Source organism: Dermacentor albipictus, chromosome 1 (genome assembly GCF_038994185.2).
Source record: "Dermacentor albipictus isolate Rhodes 1998 colony chromosome 1, USDA_Dalb.pri_finalv2, whole genome shotgun sequence".
Lineage (NCBI taxonomy): Eukaryota > Metazoa > Arthropoda > Arachnida > Ixodida > Ixodidae > Dermacentor > Dermacentor albipictus.
The window spans coordinates 321752610-321770664 of NC_091821.1; the positions used below are offsets into that span (position 1 = coordinate 321752610).

An 18055-nucleotide genomic window follows, 5' to 3' on the forward strand; every position below is an offset into this window, starting at 1 on the left:
GGGGTATTATTTCGCAGTCCTGAATTTACTTTGTTGAAAATTATGAGTTTACGAAGTCGCGGAACTGTTTGAAGCCAAAAGAACAAATTTTAGTCAAATCCATTATTTCCTATAGTTCACATGCTGGCTCAACTGCCTCTATTGCTGCTACTGCAGACACTGCAGTTCCCTCTAGTAATTATTGCATGAAACTATGTATTCCCCAATAGAATTCAGTGGTTCACTAAGCGTTCACATGACATTTTGCTCATTTGTAGGAGGAGATAGTGGTTCACCGCCTCTTTGAAGATGTAGACACCTGGACAGCAGACTTCAGGGATGACCAAGGCGACCAGTGACACGCCCCATCCATCTCTATGTTTAGCTATGCTGCTTGCGACTGCATGGGGCATGCATTGCTTTGTGTGCATCTGACAACTTCACCTTTCACAAAGGTGGCACCATATTTTCCACTTCATTTAGCTCCTTCCACCACACGCAACAAGTCACTAACATCAGTGCATCTCCCTTGTCACATGTGCTGCAGCAACACCACCGTGTGCATGCAGGTTTGTTTATTCAGCCAGCGACAAACTTTTCAGACTTTATCCTGCCAAACCTTAGAGTAGAAAGGGGGCACCTAGGTTTATTTGCCTACATTATTCATTATCTGTTTCTGAAATCTTAGGGCGTGGCTCTCAGGCACCCATTCCTGCATCGGCATAACTGAGCAAACACTGAAAGAGCAAACTTGGAGAGCAATGGCAGATGAAAGGCAGCAAAAGCAGAGATCACAAGAAGGAAAGCAGAGGAGGAAACCAGAAGCCATCTTGAAGCACCACCAGATGGCGCTCACGTCCGCAGGAACGGCCATGCAGGAGAAAAAAAATAACAGAAAGCTTGCCTTCGGGTACAGTGCTCGCCACAAGCATTTCTCGGTAAAGATTATGACTGCATAAGCTGCAGTTGCCAAGAAGTGGTAACTGTGTGGCCGGTCTATATATAGTGCTATGCATCGCATCTCTGCAGCAATCCGAGCGATGCCTCAATACATGTATTCAGCTGCGCTCAAATTTTGCATTCGAAAGCCTCACAATCGTTGAATTTTTTGTACATCTTAACACTGCAAACATTTTGCAGCGTTTCTCACAGAAATTTTGTGCATTCTTCATAAACGAGACTTATAAACATCATGCTAGTAGTTTTGTACAGGCAATGCCCAGTCCCCAAACATCACAAAACAAAATCATACGAACACATCTTATGTATGATAGTACACAGGTAACCATTAACACAGTAAACCGTCAAGCTCAGATTGAAATATTGCTTAAAAAGGCACCTTGCCATCTAGATCAAGTGCCACAAGGCTCTGCAAGCAATCCATCAGATACAGCAGTCATGTGCACATATACTTTTAATTAGACTAGAAATGTGGTTCTCGTTACTTATGTGCAGCAAAACCCACTATGTTTCTGCAGCCAGAATAAACCAGTATTCTTGCACCCCTTAACAAAAGTGTGTGTCATGTGTTCACAAAACAACGAAAGACAAGGCTCCATCTGTCAGTAACAGCGGTAAAACTGCAAACATTTATTACTGTAGTGGCAGCGCGGGCCCTGTAACAGCTTCTAACTTGTCCTTGCAGCAAGAGACACTGCTCCTCAACAACAGATGGAAAATGGTGATAATTTACTCTTGGGTATGGCAATGGTTAGGAGTGGAGGCGGCAGTGCCCCAAGCTTGTCACCGGTGTTTCCAATGCATTGCTTCTACTTTGTGGCCTGCTCCAGGTAGGATATCAAGTCAGCTCGATCTTGCGCCTTCTTGAGGCCAGCGAAGACCATCTTGGTACCCGGAATGTACTTTTTTGGGTCCTCCAAGTATATGAACAGCGTGTCCTTGTTCCAGGTGATCCCTACAGAAACAATGATACAATGCTGATTAGTGCTTCATACAAATCCACATGTGGGTTATGAGAAAGGGCACTGGAGTACTAACATTAATTTCTAAGATTTGAACACCCTTTCCATCAAAAGCCAATCACTTTTGCCTGGGTAAATAAAGGACAGCATATGCTACTGTGCAGCCTCATTTAAACATTGCAACTTGTTGTAGAGTGCAGAGCAATCAGTAATGTCGGTTACAGATATTCTATTACACCAATGAATTAAGGGTGGTCTAGACTTGCAAGGATGGCAGTTCAAAAATGTAACTATGGCACTGCTTTCATGCAAATGGACAAGCACAAGCACTACAATGCCCTGAACTACAACTCCAAATAATTTGGTGTTTGCTGGCATACTCCAGCTGGCATGTGGAACATTATTACAATGCATAAACCAGAAGATGGTCAATGGGATGACCTATTTGTGCCGCAAGTTATAAAGTTGAAAGGTTGCTGATCAGTAGCCTTCACCTTTTTAGAAAAAAAAAAACATGGTAAGTTGGTGAAAAATGCATTTCTGCAGAAAAAATTATCTGAGCAGGTCATACACCACACTTAGTACTGTCTTGGTTTCAGCAGTACTATAAAAAAAATTCTTGAAGTATGCAACTGCAAGGTTTACACAGTAGAATGTCATTCATACGTTTTGTAAAAGAACACGATCCCAAGCAGCTAAAGCATTTAACCAACTCAACTGCAGTTGACATCTACGTAATGTGAAGCGTGGGGTCAATATAGCACAAGACACCGATGTGCACCTAGTTGGTAAGGCTTGAGCCGCGCGAGACACGCATTGTTGTTTTCGTGGCTTACATTTTGCCACCTACCGCAAGGAGCAACAGCGGTGACATTAGGGTTATTGCATATTACAAGCCTGCAGTACACTTCCAACAGCACTACACCCCATGCACTGTGAAACAGACAAGTGAAAACGCGTATCGCAATAGGGTTGGCAGCTATAGCTGTGAATATGGCATGTGACAACCAGGGAGGATTTGACAGGTATCAGGAAAGGAAACCGAGTGCATGCCAGCCTTTTCACATTAAATGGACGGGCAAGTATTGCGGGCAAGCTGCTGTAGCAGGCAGCTACTATTCTCAATACTGCACACCTCATGCCCTTTCTTGTTTACATGGGATCTAACAGCTGGAAAGCTTATGCGATCATGGCTTGGCGATGCACCGAATGCTGGTGCCAAAAGAATGTTTTCCATGACTGCATGGGCCCATTAAAAGAAAACTAACTGTATTGGGTCATTTTTAATATTATCGATCGCGAATGTTGGTGCTGAGAAATTGTACGTAACGAGATTGTAGTTATGAGGTTCTACTGCATTGAGACACTGCTTTTGTTTTACAAATGTTAGCAGTTGCAAACCAGCCCATTTCTACAAGTCCGGCTCATACAAGTACCATTCTGGTGCTGAAAATTGAGCACTAAAAAGATACATAGGTACACAGCAAAGTGTAATGGAGAGATTTAGCATAGCAGTACCTTCCTACCATTAGCAGTTGCCATGAATGTGCATGTGCAAAATTTACAGGGCTCTAACAAGTTTACCAGAACGGCTTCCGGCAGTCACTGAGAGTGACTTACATGGCAGTTGCCCAGGCTGCCTGTTTCCTTTTTAATTTGCACGTGCTACTTTACTTGCTGATCTTGCAGCAAAAAATAATTATAAAATTAAGCCATCGCTTAGTCTCATCTCGTGCTGAGGACACAGTATAAGCCATTTTACTATTTATTTTGTGCTATAAAGACAGAGCAAGCAACACAGGTGAATTATAATCAAAGCGAACAGCTTCGGCACCAAAACCAAGGGCCATTGCCTACACAGAAATAAAATGTGCCACCCACTAACAGAAAAATTTGTCTGAAACCCGATATTTTTTGCTTGTCCAAAATGAAAGAAGCAATGGCCTTGCTGCTAAAGTTTGTTTGGAAATGTTTACCGTCTTTACCAATACATAGCAAAAAAAAGAATTGAAATGTAGGTACGTGCTAAACCCACAATCTGATTATGAGGCATGTCACAGTGGGGGATATGGGCTAATTTTCACCACCTGGGGTCATTCAACATGCACCCAATGCATGATATACAGCCATTTCTGCATTATGCCCCACTGAATATGTGGCCACCATGGCTGGGATTTGACCTTTAGACCTTGTGCTTAACAGTGCAGTGCCATAGCAGCTACACCACCACAGCGGATATACTTGGTGAAGGATCACCTATGTTCAACATAGGGCACCAATAAAATTACACATGGCCTTAAGACAGCTTTCACCAACATTAAATTTTTTACTCCTATGGCTTCTCTTTTGCAACTACAAGCGTGATGCATAGTACAGGGACAGATATTGCACAGTGCATGTAATGTCTGCAGCACCCAGCCAACCAGGAACTATGGTGTGCTTTTATCTTATCTATCTACAGCTGCACTTGAGAACGTATTCCATTATCCTTCTTGTTCAAGGTCACTGATCAATGATTGCTTTCATCTTGAGCGTCATGCCAAAGGTACCCTGATATGAAACAATGCACTTTTGAGGAATTCTAGGGGTACTGCATAAAAAAAAAAATGCTTGCAAAGAGCCGAGTCACCAAGACTAAATCACAACGCACAAGACTAAATCTTAACTGAAAAGTTGACAATGCTTTGGAATAGAATAATAAAAGGGCCCAGTTGTGCCATGCTTGCAGTGTGGACATTTCTTCTACATCCATTTCGATTAAACCTGGTGATAACAGAGGGGATGCTAAAGCTGCTTAATGGTTAAAAAAGAGCAGGGTTCGTCTTTAAGAAATAATGTTTGTGTGGTATTCTGTGGTACCTGGCACAACCTTTCACAAGTGCAAGTTCTGCCCTTTGGCCTAGTCAATCAGCATACATTGAAAGTGATATCACCAAAAATGTGCAGTGGTGAATGCGACCCCAGTTTAAAGTCTGAACTAGTGTTGCAATACTATTCATGCACAGGAAAAGTATGTTGAACCCAAATGTGATAACGGAACTTCAACTGTAAATAGAACACAAACTACTGGTGTTAGCCTAAAAGCAGCTCCGCAGTTACAGAGTGCTGATCAGAAGAAAAGGTTATCACCTTTGCTCTTGTTGGCATCTGTATAGCTGAAGCCTGGAGATTGACCTGTCTTGCGCCCAAAGAGACCATGCAGGTTGGGGCCTGTCTTGTGCTTGCCGCCAGCTTCAACCGAGTGGCACTGCGCACACCGCTGCACAAATACCTTCTTGCCCTTCTCGGGGTCACCCTTAGGGATATCGCCCATGGCCTGAAATAAGACCCACGTAGCATACGTATGTACTTAGAGAGAGGAAACCACACTGCTAAGGTGAGGACAAATATTTTAAATGAATTCCATGACATGAAGGCTCGCCCATCAATGACGTCCCAGAGGTCGAGCGTCAATCACGTATAACCAACCAATTACCAATGCTATTTCAGACTATTTCACAATGTTTTAATAAGGTGATCACTAAGGCATGTGAATCTGGACTCGGAATATGAACAGTGCAAACAGGTTTCCAGTCCGATTCAGGTCAGTCGCTTGGCTGCACTCCTATGTTAGCGCTACAACATTTGCCACTGAATAAAGTTATGGATTAATACGGCGAGTATGCCGGCTAGCAATACACAGGAGCACCGTGGAGAAGCAGCTCTCTGGAAAGGTTAGTTTTCGTGCCTTCGCTCTGCGGCAGTGCTGACTTCAATTACAAAAAGATATGGAAGCGGACGAACTGACGCGTCACCAGGAAAAATACAAGACTAATAAATGAGCTCAATAAAAGAGAATGAAGATCACAGGTCAACGCATACGCCACGTCCTTTGAAAGCCGGGGGCACCGGCAGTAGTACAGGGTTGCAGACGAAAGTGTGCAGACGCCAACCGCAAAGTTCACCGACTGCACAAGGCGTGATGTTGCTAGAAAGTACAGCCCTACTTAACCGGCGGCGAAAGCACTTACAATGGGAACGCGACCCGTTTCCTACGGGCACTTCCCAGCCACGGTCACCTTGTGCGCAAGAGAAATATGCTAAAAAAGCCACACGCAAAACAACCGAAGGTCGCTCGAAAGCAACTAACGGCTGCACAGAGCGCACTGCTTGGACTATCTGAGACCCGGAAAGAGCACCGGTTAACGCGTGAAAGTGGTGCGGTACAATCTGACGCAAGCTATCTTCTGGGAAAGCACATTTTTCATTCATTCGTTAGGCCTATCACTGACCTTCCAGCGCCGGGGACGAAAAGCAAGGGTATTTATGCCAGCCAACTAGCGCGATTAAACATAATTTCGGACTGTGTTCATCGCTTAACGGTTTGTAGTCAAATAAAAGAAAAATGCAGAACGCCGCTGAAGCGGTGACTTACCTCGCAAGGTTAACACGCTGCCGCTGCCTCCGGAGCAATGCAAGGAAGGTCACCCACTGCCTGGCGGCAGAACCAGCCACGCCGCACTTGCGCACACCGCGCATGCGCTTAACACGACCGCACTTGCGCGGTAGTACAGGAGGGGCGTATCGTCTGCTACGGCGTGCGGTGACGCACAGATGACGCAAAAATGACGTGAGAGACTGAGCTCTCATCGTTTTGTTGCATCATTTTGTTGCATCAGAAACGAACAAGCCGAGCACGCACATCTCGCGGCACAGGCAGACGTAAGGCGCCTATTTATCTTTATGCAATGGGGAAGAAAAAAAAAAAGTGAGAGCACCGTAGCCGGGCACACGTCGTTCAAACACTTTTATTCCTCGTACATTTCAGACGACAGCGACGGTGGCATCCCAAAAGATACCACCATTGTCCCCTTAGTAGTATTTGCAGATACGAAAAACTACACAGCACAAACCATGTGTTCGGCACTGTGGCATAAAGTTGGTAACATTATCCTTACGTGTGAGTGCTGGGCATTAACTGGGAGACCGCCGGCTTTGGTGCTTGTGTTTCTTCTTATGTTTTTCTTTCTTGTGTTTCTTGGATTTCTTCTCCTTCCTGGGGAAAAAGAAAAGGTCTATATGTATTGGCAGGTAAACTACTATAAATGTAACTTGAAAGAGCGTAGGTTAGTGTGGTTGGTATTCCATAACTTAGATTTTTAGCGCACGAAAAGGGACAAGAGACAGTGTAGCGCTGTGTCCGTGTCTTGCCGCTGTCTCTCGTCCCTTTTCGTGCGCTAAAAACCTCAGTTATACTATAAAATGTTTTGCCTGACCAATATTCTGAAACAAATTTCAAAGAATGCTTATGAAGTTCTGAAATGATGCAAGATTCCTAATTTTAGGGAAGAAATAACTGTAGGTTATCCCTGAACAACGAAGCATTATCAAGTTCAGCTGTAGAAAAAGGCAGTCCAAGTACAAAGTGGCTACAATAAGAAAGGTGTGTGGTACACCTGTGCACAATAGCTCAATAGTGTTAACAGAAAAGACAATGTCATCTTATGCAGTTTAGAGCCATACAAACATGCACATAAGATGTTGCAACTTTTACTCGAACCATAAAGCACTTCCTACTGTATTACTGTACAGCAGTTATTTGCTCAAAGCCCCACAGGTGCAAAAGAGTTACAGACTTGTGTTCAGACTTGTGCTTCTTGCTGGAGCTCTCTTCTTTCTCTGCCTGGCGACTATCCCGAGCAGTGGCTGCATGGGAAATGAACTCCACACCTTCCGCTGGCCGCTTTCCACGAGTACAGAAGTCACCTCTGGGAAAACACACATTTCCACTCCAGTTCCAAACACCCAGCTGCTAATCAAGGTTTACATAATGGTTCAATTGAGGCAAGAAACAACAAAGATGCTGTTACTTCAGTGAAATAAAATGTGGAATAAAGATAAAGAAATGAAATAAATGGGAACCTCTATGAGGTTTCTAGTAGACGGAGATCAATGCCAGTATGCTGGAATGATTTTATTCCAATTATTCTCATTTTAGTGCTCTGTCAGTGACCCAAGTTGCACTCCGCCTACATTACCATGAGGATTGGCCAGCTGCGAGTGGTGGATGAAAAAAAAAAGGAATAGAATAAAGTAATCTTAACATTGCACCAGCCCGGAATTGTCACACATTTTTACTAAAATCAACCAGCAGCATGCAGACCTATTCTCGGATGCATTATTTCATTCTATGCCTACCCAATCAGCCATGCATACTAGGTCTTAAAGCCAATGTAAAGGGGCCAAGCTTACACACACAAGCCACGTGGCAGTTAAGTAGAGGAAATTAAATAATGCATGCCTTGCATTGGTGCCCACGCCTGAGACCCGGTCAGCATCTCCCTCATCTCTGCTGTCATCACCTCTGCGCAGTGCCTCAGTCACCTCCTGAAGAAGTGAAACATAAAAAGCAAAACTTTTCTTGTGACCTGTAGCTTAAATCTTAGAATGGCACACTGACTTGCGGAACAGCAACAGTAAATTAAAGCCAGTGTATTATGGCAGACCCACATATGTGTGATTTGAACAGCTGTGTCAGTGAGTACCTCACAGTTTACAACAGTTCATGTAAACAATACAAGTGTTCAAGTCCTGCTAACCACCACAATCTGCTTTCTCAAACAAGTAGTATTCAAACTAAGAGTTGCAGTTGCTCTACATGTGTTGTAAGTGTATGCAGACCAGGTTGAAAGGCATAATTTTTACAGTAACATGTGACACTTGCATGCATTAAAATAAAAACAAGCCTTGTCTGCCTCCATGCATTTAATATAAACAAAAGGCGAAAATTTGTGTTTACACACACATTGTTGTAAGGAAAAAAATGTGCTGAGCATACAAGAATACTGCACAAGAATAACTTTGTGCACACCTAAATGTTTCATGAAGGAAGATTAAAATTATGACTTGGCAAAAGGACCTCTCCATATCATAAAAGACTCATGTATCCAGCGATGGAGAAAACTTGCCACATCAGTGACACCAAGATTATGCAAAATGCCAAGAAAGAACTGGCAGTTTTGATGAAATCATTGCATCACTTTTGCAATCAGTGCCACAGAATATTAACATCAACGTGAAGCCAAGAAGCTCTATTTTTTTGGAAAAAGTTAAATCAAATGGATCTTGGACACACTGCCTAAACAAACTATATTTGCGTAATATTTCACTGTTAAAGGACGAAAAATTTTTTATTCTATGTAATTTCTGTGAATTTGAAGAAAATAAAAATGCATGCAAATAAGCTGAAGGCACCACACAACAAGTGTTCTTTCATTTTAATTCTTGAAAATTTTAAAGAAACATTATATACAGTGGCACAGCCTTCACATTTAAGAGGAAGTTTTAGCTCAGGCCCCACTCCGGTGCCACCTGTTGAAATACATGCAAAATGCTGAAACACTTTTCTTGTATAACCACTGGGCCAATTTTAACGAAATTTGTTGCATCTGAGAAAGTTAAATTCTAGCGACTGTTGGTAGTGGAATTTCGATTTAGGGCTTGAATTATTTTAATGGAATTTTCTTAATGGAATTCTCAAAAATCGGTAACTTCGAAAGAAAGACAAAAAAAAAAAAACAGAAGTACCACGTTTACAAATTCGTAGCTCTATAGCTATAATACATATTGCAGTTCTGGAAACTGCATCCATTAGAGCATCTAAAGTGGACAAATTTGATATGTGAATGTATGTCTTACGTGAATTTGCTACATTGTTTACAAGGGTTTTGCAAAAGTTCTATTCACACTTTAGTGATCTGTTCGAGAGCCACATATAATACATCCTTTTTGTCTGCTTTAGATGTACTATTAGGTGCAATTTAGAGAATTGTGATATCAATTTTCATTGCTGAGTTACAGTTGTAAACTTGATAGTTTCGTTTCCTGAAAATTTACAATTATTGTAATTTTTGTTTTTTAAATATGGACAACCTAAATCAAAAATTCACAAACAACAGTCACTAGGTTTTAGCTTCTTTTAAATGCAACAAATCTCATAAAATTTGATGCAGTGGCTGCCAAGAAAAACAATTTCTCCTTTACCATGTATTTGAATAGGAGGCCCTGGGCTAAAGCTTCCTTTTAAGGAATCAGTAGAATGTGCTACAAAATTCTTACCGCTTTGGTTAGTGGCTGATGTGTTGGTTTTGCTGGTGTGGCGAAGCCCCTGTTGGATTTGAAACCACATACATTAAACACAGAGACACCTGATTTTGTAACAAACATGTCAAGGAGGTAGACTACAAATTCATGCATTTGATTCTTGGTAGCAGCAGCAACAATCCGAAGAAGAGGAACACGAATATGCCTGTCTAACTTAGGCGCCCATTAAAGAGCGCCAGGTGGTCAAGGTTATTACAGAGTTAATGCCCCCTAGCCCTGCCACTTGGGCATCTCAAATGTGCAGCTGTTTCTTCAATCAACTAACTAATCACTCACATGGCAGAGTGCTAGTTCAGTGCCCAAAACAGTTATCTGCAGTTTACCTAGCAACAAGAGACTCACAATGCTGCCAGCATGGCTTCCTCTTCGGCTTTCTTGGCAGCTGCCACCTCATTTTGTCTTGATGTTGAAGCAGCCTGTTGCTTCTCCTTGGCATACCACGTCAGGTCCTTGCCTTTCTGCCATCGTCCCACCGGCGCCCGAAGAGAGTGCCCTGTTCATTGAAAGGGCACGGTTACATGAATACAGTGAACGGACTGACTGCGCCTGTCAATACCGATAATAAAAAGCCAGCAGAATGAATCTCACGATGACTATCAATGTTAATGCACTTATCATTGAGGTAATGTAGCGACATAGCATATTGCCAACGGCGTAACGCGTTATATATGAGGCATGCATACAGCTCGGCTCTTCCCGCGTGCTTCAACGTTTATGTTTATGGCATGGCATGATAGTAATGTCATGTAGTTCATATTATGAATGCATCTTATTATTTCATGTCATGCATAATGTCCCTTCATCGCGTCTACTGCCGCAATATGGAGGGGCTTTAGTCATGCATATCCTAGCATATATCCAGGTAAAGAAACGACCACGACGACATCACGACAGTGTAAGAGGCCAGATAAAACTTTAAAATGCTTAATGTAAGTAAAGAATGCTAACCACATTAATAAACGCAGCTATCTACGACGCCATCACGTTTCACGAACCAAGGATACGTGCAAAGTGAACGAGTCGTACAGCTTACAGTCGTCCTCTCTTCTAACACTTCTGTCTATAGCGCTGAATCGGTGCATGCAATCGGTGCGATGCAAAGAAATTGGTAGTAGAGCATAAACCGCAACGACTCGTGGGCTGCACATTATCCAGTCTGGTACCTTCTGTGTTATTATTCTGGCGCTTGGCGATTGTACTATGCCTACAACACCGGTAGTCGGAAAACTCATCGGCTTCTATTTGCTTCATATGAAATCTACACTTTTCTTCCTTACACAGTACGCGTTTCCTGGGCCATTGGCAAGCAAAGGCCAGCGAGAGCGCGGAACGAGAGACCAACCGGCCGTACCATACCGCATGCGCTCTGCTTACCCAGATAGTTTTCCCGGTACTTATCTTCCTTGACGTCTTCCCAGTTAAACTGATCGGCGCCACCGCGTGTACCACCACGAACAGGATGAAACATCTTTCTTCCTTCACACTCGAATCAAAGGCAACACGGCATCTGAACGGTTTGTCTTTCAACAACCTTAAAAGAACACTTAATTAAGGTGGTAGCTGTAAATCAACTAAAGCAAGCAGGAGCATGAAAATAGCGGAACTGATTCAATACTAAAATCGATTTCAGAGCTCCCCATCGGTACAACAGTAAGTACACAACAACAACACTAGTAAGGAGGCATTGACACTGGCAGCCAGCAGCGCAACGATCATCGCCACCGTAGAAATTGGTTTGGCCGGGCTTGACCTAGCTTGACTGCCTAATGAACTAATAAAATCGTAACTGTACCGCAACCACGTGACCACTACAGAAACGTGACAAAAACAAGCGTGACAAGAAATAATGCAAAAAATACTAAGAAATAGTCTCAATTAGTATCAAGAGCTTGTGCTACCAAGGACGAATATTGGTTTTGGTTTTGACTTTGCAATTTCATTGCCTTCAAACCTGCATTACATTCATTGTCTTTAAAACATTTGCATAGTAAACATTTTCTGCATATGCATAGCACATATGCATGGTGCATCAAACAGTCAATTTACATTGTGCGAGCAACACTGGCGCCACATGGCGCTCTTTTGATCGCGATTGAGCTCGATACGGATCAAATTTCTCGATCGCGATTGTCTTCATTGCTCAATCTGCGTAAGGGAGCCAATCGCGGTCGAGAATTTCGATCCGAATCGAGCTCTATTAGCCCCGAGAACGAACACGAGCGGCGCTGCGAGCGCCGCTCGCGTGACGTCAGGGCACGGACTCGCGCCTGTCGTCTGCTACAGTTCGGGCGTTGTCCAGGCGCTTTCTGCGGTGTTTTCGTTTGTTCACCCTCGTTCTCTCTGCTTGTATACTTATGGTGGTCGTCTCAAATATATTTTTACGACGTCTTCCTTTGCGAACATTTATTCAAAGAGCTAATTTCTTAGACAACAATGCAGCTCTCGAAGGCAACGCTACAGTGCCAGCCGAAGCGACGCAGACCAGCCCATTGCGGGTTTTTCATACGCGCATAGACAATTGCAAACGCATAGCCTATAGGAATCCAGTTATGATACCATACCTGCCGCCCTGGAACAAGAATGTCACAAAGTTGGCTATATATGACTTCTACAGCAGTCACGTTGATTTTATTCCGCTAAAACAGGTTTGCTCACGACGAGTAGTTCATGGTATAATATCGAATTTTTGCATTTCCTCACAGAAACGCTCGGCAGTAGCACGGGGACTTAACTAATACTGGAGCTTAGATTCTACACGCCACACTTGCTTCTTTACCTGCTTGTCAACATTAGGCGGTTCTTCACGTGTTCATTTTTTTAAGCGGCGGAAACTTGAAGTAAAGTTAATGAAGGCTTACAGCTATTTACAGAGTACAATTAGGAATGTACCAATATATATTCCCTTTTCCGTGCTACACGTTCAACTCACCTCTTTAGAGAGCGTTTGTTAATGATTAATAATGTATGTTATGTTCCTCTTTTTTTGTCTATGTTACCTAGTGTATATCATTTATTTATTTCAATGCCGCAGTGTGTTTTGCATTGTTATTGTGGAAATATTTTACTGTTCTTTCATATATTGTATAACTGCAATGTTTTATGGCCACTATATAAATGTAATTTATATGGCGTTTGATGTGTTACACAATGCAGCCATATTGTACCTAAGGGGGTGAGGTTACCTCAAGCCGCGTCTGTGCGGCTTTTTTCCCTCATCCACCTCCATTTACCACTCCTCTGCACATGTGTGTGTGTAAATGAAAATTAATAAATCAAATCAAATCAAACTCACTTGAGAAATTTACTGGTGCTTGTTGCTTGAGGAATCTACATGACGAATCTGTCTGGCGAACTGACACAGGCTGCTCGGCCCAATTTTTTTAGTGAAGCATGCCTGCTGGACCGCATAGCTGCAGCCAGAAAGACGTCGAAGCGTCAATGACTAGTAGTATGGGACATGTTCAAGATATCGAAATTCCCCCGGTGGAGGGTCAGAAATCAAGTGAAAGTATATGCAAGGCTTGTGGTGCTTTCTTTATGAATGTTTGCGGCTGGATTGGAGCAAACTTAATTTAGCCTTAATTTATGTACTGACGAAGCGAATTGTTATCCGTTTGTATAATTAAATAACGGTGGATCGAGACATCGTGAGACAGAAGGTGCTTGAATTTTCCTTTTGTAGGCAATCTAAGCTGCGGTGTAGTAGCTCGAGAATACTTTAGCCATTCCAGTCGGCGCTGTAAAAAATGCTTTATGGTTTTAATTCGAAGTTGTAGTGAACTGATGGGTTTCGCGAACATAGCGTGCCTCGCCATACGGACAGTCGATTACTACCGTTACGCGATCAGGGGTGTGCCATATTGTCGATAAAGGCTACTGAGGGCCACTATGAAACATTTCATCACTTTCATTTGAGTGGCTCTCGATCTTAACAACGAAACTTTTCTCTCAGGTGATTGCTACTATGGTGTTTGTGAATTAACTATGTAAATACTCTACATGACGCGCCGTCGTGTTAGCAGCCATGAGCAATTCGTTTTTTGGAGGCCTGTTTTAGAGGGGGATGAAAGTAGCAGCAAACTTTTTCATAAGAAATGCGCGCCTAACTATTTTTTTACGCAACAATGAATGGCCATATTTGAATAGAACAACACACCAGAGTAATAGGAATCGTGATGACAGCTTCGCTGGGCAGTGTCTTTCTAACATCGGATAGCATGTTGACGCCAATTACCAAATTTTTCTTCAACGTAAAATGCAATGCCTCTCATAGCTAAATACTAAAGGAATGTTAAGTGTTTATCGAAGCATCATACACAACTTCGCGCGTTGAATTTGCAGATATTCTTTTTTTAGTCAAAATTTACCGATAGACACGGCGCATATATGCATTGCAAATCCTAGTAGACCCCTTTAGCGCTATAGTACTTAGCTTGCGATATCCAAGCCGCAAAATTTCTCGAATCACATGGCTTTGAAGACGAAACTGTGGTTAAGGTATGGCAGCTGAAAGAAGCCAACGTATTCTTCAATGCGTACGGCTCGAGCCACCCATACCCCGAGCATACACGAAGGGAACGAGCGCGCGCGGCAGCCGAGCGAGCCGGAGCGAGCGGCGTCCTGGCCGTGACGTCACTCGCGAGAGGGCGCCACTCCTAATTCTCGGGGCTAATAACGATCGAAAGTGGCCGTGCGACCCCGGTATTACTGTTTCAACATTTCATTCGAATCCATTATCGCTTTGAATGCTGACATATTACGTCTATTACATAACCAATTACACAATCTAACACTTGCTTTCAACACAAATAAAAATAGGCGAGGACATTCCAAGTGATCAACAGCTGATGAACAAACTGTTCAGCGCTCTTTCGCTGAGGCGCCGCGTGTGGAAAAATTTTGCGAGGCGCCGGGCTGGTAGAAAACTACGCGATGAGATGCGTCATAATGATCCTTGCGATCCTGTTGTCTGGCTTCGGTGTTGAAGCGGGCACGCTGGCGACAATGGTCAAGGTGGGAAACATATTCTTTGCAGGAAAACGGAGATGGACTGAGAGGAGCAGATAAAAATGAAACACAGAAAAAGGAACTGGGTGAATGGCCATAAAAAAGGTAGAATGGTGAGCAACCGGTTGTGCGTTGAACAGCGGTGTTATACGCGAAGGTGACGAATGGCCAAACTGCGTCCCACTTTCTGTGATCTGGTTGAATATAGGCGGCTATCATGTCAGACTGCGTACGATGAAACCGCTCCGTCAGGCCGTTGGTCTGAGGATGGTAACTTGAAGTAGTCTTAATTGTGAGTTGTGCCAGAGGCTCTGGAGCACTTCACCTACCAGTTCTGAAAGAAATGTCTTTCTGTGGTCGTGCAAAAGGACATGAAAGGCGCCGTGATGCAGGATTAAGACTTCAAGACTGAAAGCAACTTCGGAAGCAGACGCAGAATTGAAATAAGCTGTTTCGGCATAGCGTGTGAGGTGGTGGACGGCTGTAACTATCCACAGACTACCGGCGGGAGTCATGGGAAGTGGCCCATAGAGATCGATGCCAACAACCTCGAACAGTTCCGCAGGACATAAGACCGATAGTAGCTGCCCGGCAGGAGCTGATGTTGGCTGCTTTCGACGCTGACAAATGGAGCAGGAAGCGACGTATTTCACCACACAGGTAGACAGGCCAGGAGTGTAGAAGCGAGTTCTTATGCGGTCGTATGAGTTTTCTGGATGCCAAGGTACCCAGCAGTAAAATCGTCATGAAAGGCCTGAAGGACACGAGCACAAAGGCAGCGAGGCAGCACAGGCAACGAGGCAGCACAGGCAACCAGTGCTGTCTGTCAGGATGATGGATATGGTGGTACAGCACGGAGTTTCCTAACTTGAATTGTTTCAGCTGTTGATGGAGCCTGGCGTTAGGTGGGCGTGAAGCTCCATGAAGGCGGTACGAATGGGCGAGTTGTTGAGACGAAAATGATTCATGGTCGCCCGAAGTGAGATGGTCAAGAGCAGCGAAGGACAAAATCGCCATTGAGGAAATGTCAGTGATTGCGCCACTGGAGGTGGTTGTGGAATCATTGATTAGTGCGGCTGTAGGACGCAGGTAGCGAAAAATTTTGTCAGGATCAGGTCGAATACCATCCTTGCTCACAATGCGACCTAACACGTACCTTGATCCTCTTGCTTGCAAAATGACACTTTTTGGTGTTGAGCTGAAGACCAGCGATAGCGAGGTATGCGAGAACCTCGTCCAGATGTTACAGGTGCTGGGCAAATGTCGATGAAAAAACTGGCTGTGGCTTAGCTAAGGTTAAGACCAGGATGCGAAGCATACTAGCCTTTATTTTAACGCGACAGCGTTAAGGAGCTCGTGTCGCAGAAAAACCGGTGTCGTCGGCGTCGGCTCAGGCGTGCGGCGCTTGCTCAGGCGCACATTTCGTTGTCGCGCCGAACACTGCGTTGCTCGACGCTCACCGCGTCCGATGCGGGGCGCGTAGTCGCTGCGCCGTAGCAAAACCACCTAGAAACAGTCTCTGTAGCACGCCGCAACCTTCGCTTCTCATTCCAACGAGCAGCTCTGTCTCCAGGAGGCATCTCACCTCGTGAGTGTCTAGCAGAGGCAAGCGCAGCTGCTTATATACCGCCGTGACGCCGCGAGCGACGGCGCGAGTTGGAGCCCCGTTTCTCCTCTGTCGTGACGTCACGGTGTCACGTGGTCAGCCCTGAAGGCGACGCTGCGAGTCGGAGCCCCGTTTCTCCTTTGTCGTGCCACGTGGTATTGTCACGTGGTATTGAAGGCGACACCGCCGCGCCTGAGGAGCTGGGTTGAGCTCTAGTAATATGCTTCACATAAAAATAACGATATTGTCCAGATAGCACAAGCATGTCTTCCCTTTCAGGTCACACAGAACGGCGTCAGTCATGTGCTCAAAAGTTTCAGGAGCATTGCAGAGGCCGAAGGGCATGACGAACTCATAGAGCCATCTGAGCTTGTAAATGCTGTTTTTTATGCGAAGCATATTACTAGAGCTCAACCCAGCTCCTCAGGCGCGGCGGTGTCGCCTTCAATACCACGTGACACCGTGACGTCACGACAGAGGAGAAACGGGGCTCCAACTCGCGCCGTCGCTCGCGGTATATAAGCAGCTGCGCTTGCCTCTGCTAGACACTCACGAGGTGAGATGCCTCCTGGAGACAGAGCTGCTCGTTGGAATGAGAAGCGAAGGTTGCGGCGTGCTACAGAGACTGTTTCTAGGTGGCTTTGCTACGGCGCAGCGACTACGCGCCCCGCATCGGACGCGGTGAGCGTCGAGCAACGCAGCGTTCGGCGCGACAACGAAATGTGCGCCTGAGCAAGCGCCGCACGCCTGAGCCGACGCCGACGACACCGGCTTTTCTGCGACACGAGCTCCTTAACGCTGTCGCGTTAAAATAAAGGCTAGTATGCTTCGCATCCTGGGCTTAACCTTAGCTAAGCCACAGCCATTTTTTTTCTTTGTCGTCTTCACGCATCGGAATTTGCCAGTAACCTGAACGCAGATCGAGATTACTCGGCACCTTGCAGAGAATTGAGGGCATCGTCGATGCGAGGCATGGGTATGCACCCTCGCACGTGACCTTGTTGAGCACTTGGTAATAGACACAAAATCGCACGGCGCCATCTTTCTTTCAGATCCAAATATGGGAGACGTCCAAGGGCTAGCAGAGGGGCAGATTATTTCATGTTGCAGCATGTCGGTGACGTTTTTCTCAATAATATTGCGCTCGGCTAGACATGTGATACGGCCGGTGACGTACGGTAGTGTCCCCTTGAGCTGCAACCAGCAGTGGTCCATCGTAAGGCATCGTAACTTTCCTGAGATGCCTACACAAATGATCAGCATGCATAAAGTCGAGCCGGTGTCCACCAAAACTTCAACTTGCACACCCTCAACAAACACAGACATCATATTACAAGAGCACGCTGGAGGAATCGTAATCCTGTTGGTAAATGCAGTTTTTCCTCCGAAAACTGGATTA

At 44.6% G+C, this 18055-nt stretch overlaps 3 protein-coding genes across 5 annotated transcripts in view; 1 reads left to right on the top strand and 2 right to left on the bottom strand.

Moving 5' to 3' along the window:
- LOC135919385 (acireductone dioxygenase-like) overlaps positions 1-1833 on the top strand; it is a 31743-nt gene extending 29910 nt beyond the window's left edge. The window contains exon 4 of the mRNA XM_065453171.2: positions 258-1833. Within this exon, the coding sequence (XP_065309243.1) occupies positions 258-338 (81 nt within the window). The 3' untranslated portion in view covers positions 339-1833. The remainder of the gene's footprint in view (positions 1-257) is intronic.
- LOC135919386 (cytochrome c) lies at positions 1540-6466 on the bottom strand. Of its 3 annotated transcripts, none has more exons than XM_065453172.2 (3): positions 6316-6466; positions 5031-5217; positions 1540-1894 (listed from the first exon to the last, which is right to left on the bottom strand). In XM_065453172.2, the coding sequence occupies exons 2-3, from the start codon at positions 5212-5214 to the stop codon at positions 1749-1751; spliced, it is 330 nt and encodes a 109-aa protein (XP_065309244.1). In that variant the 5' UTR covers positions 5215-5217; positions 6316-6466; the 3' UTR covers positions 1540-1748. The 3 variants fall into 3 exon arrangements, with proteins under 3 accessions (XP_065309244.1, XP_065309245.1, XP_065309246.1); XM_065453173.2 differs by lacking the exon at positions 6316-6466 and adding an exon at positions 6173-6291; XM_065453174.1 differs by lacking the exon at positions 6316-6466 and adding an exon at positions 5912-5936.
- Positions 6467-6670: 204 nt separating this feature from the next.
- LOC135919384 (multiple myeloma tumor-associated protein 2-like) lies at positions 6671-11804 on the bottom strand. The gene is made up of 6 exons (XM_065453170.2): positions 11418-11804; positions 10386-10536; positions 9999-10047; positions 8182-8267; positions 7517-7648; positions 6671-6936 (listed from the first exon to the last, which is right to left on the bottom strand). Exons 1-6 carry the CDS (start codon positions 11509-11511, stop codon positions 6855-6857), a joined length of 594 nt encoding a protein of 197 aa, XP_065309242.1. The 5' UTR covers positions 11512-11804; the 3' UTR covers positions 6671-6854.
- Between the last annotated feature and the right edge of the window lie 6251 nt (positions 11805-18055).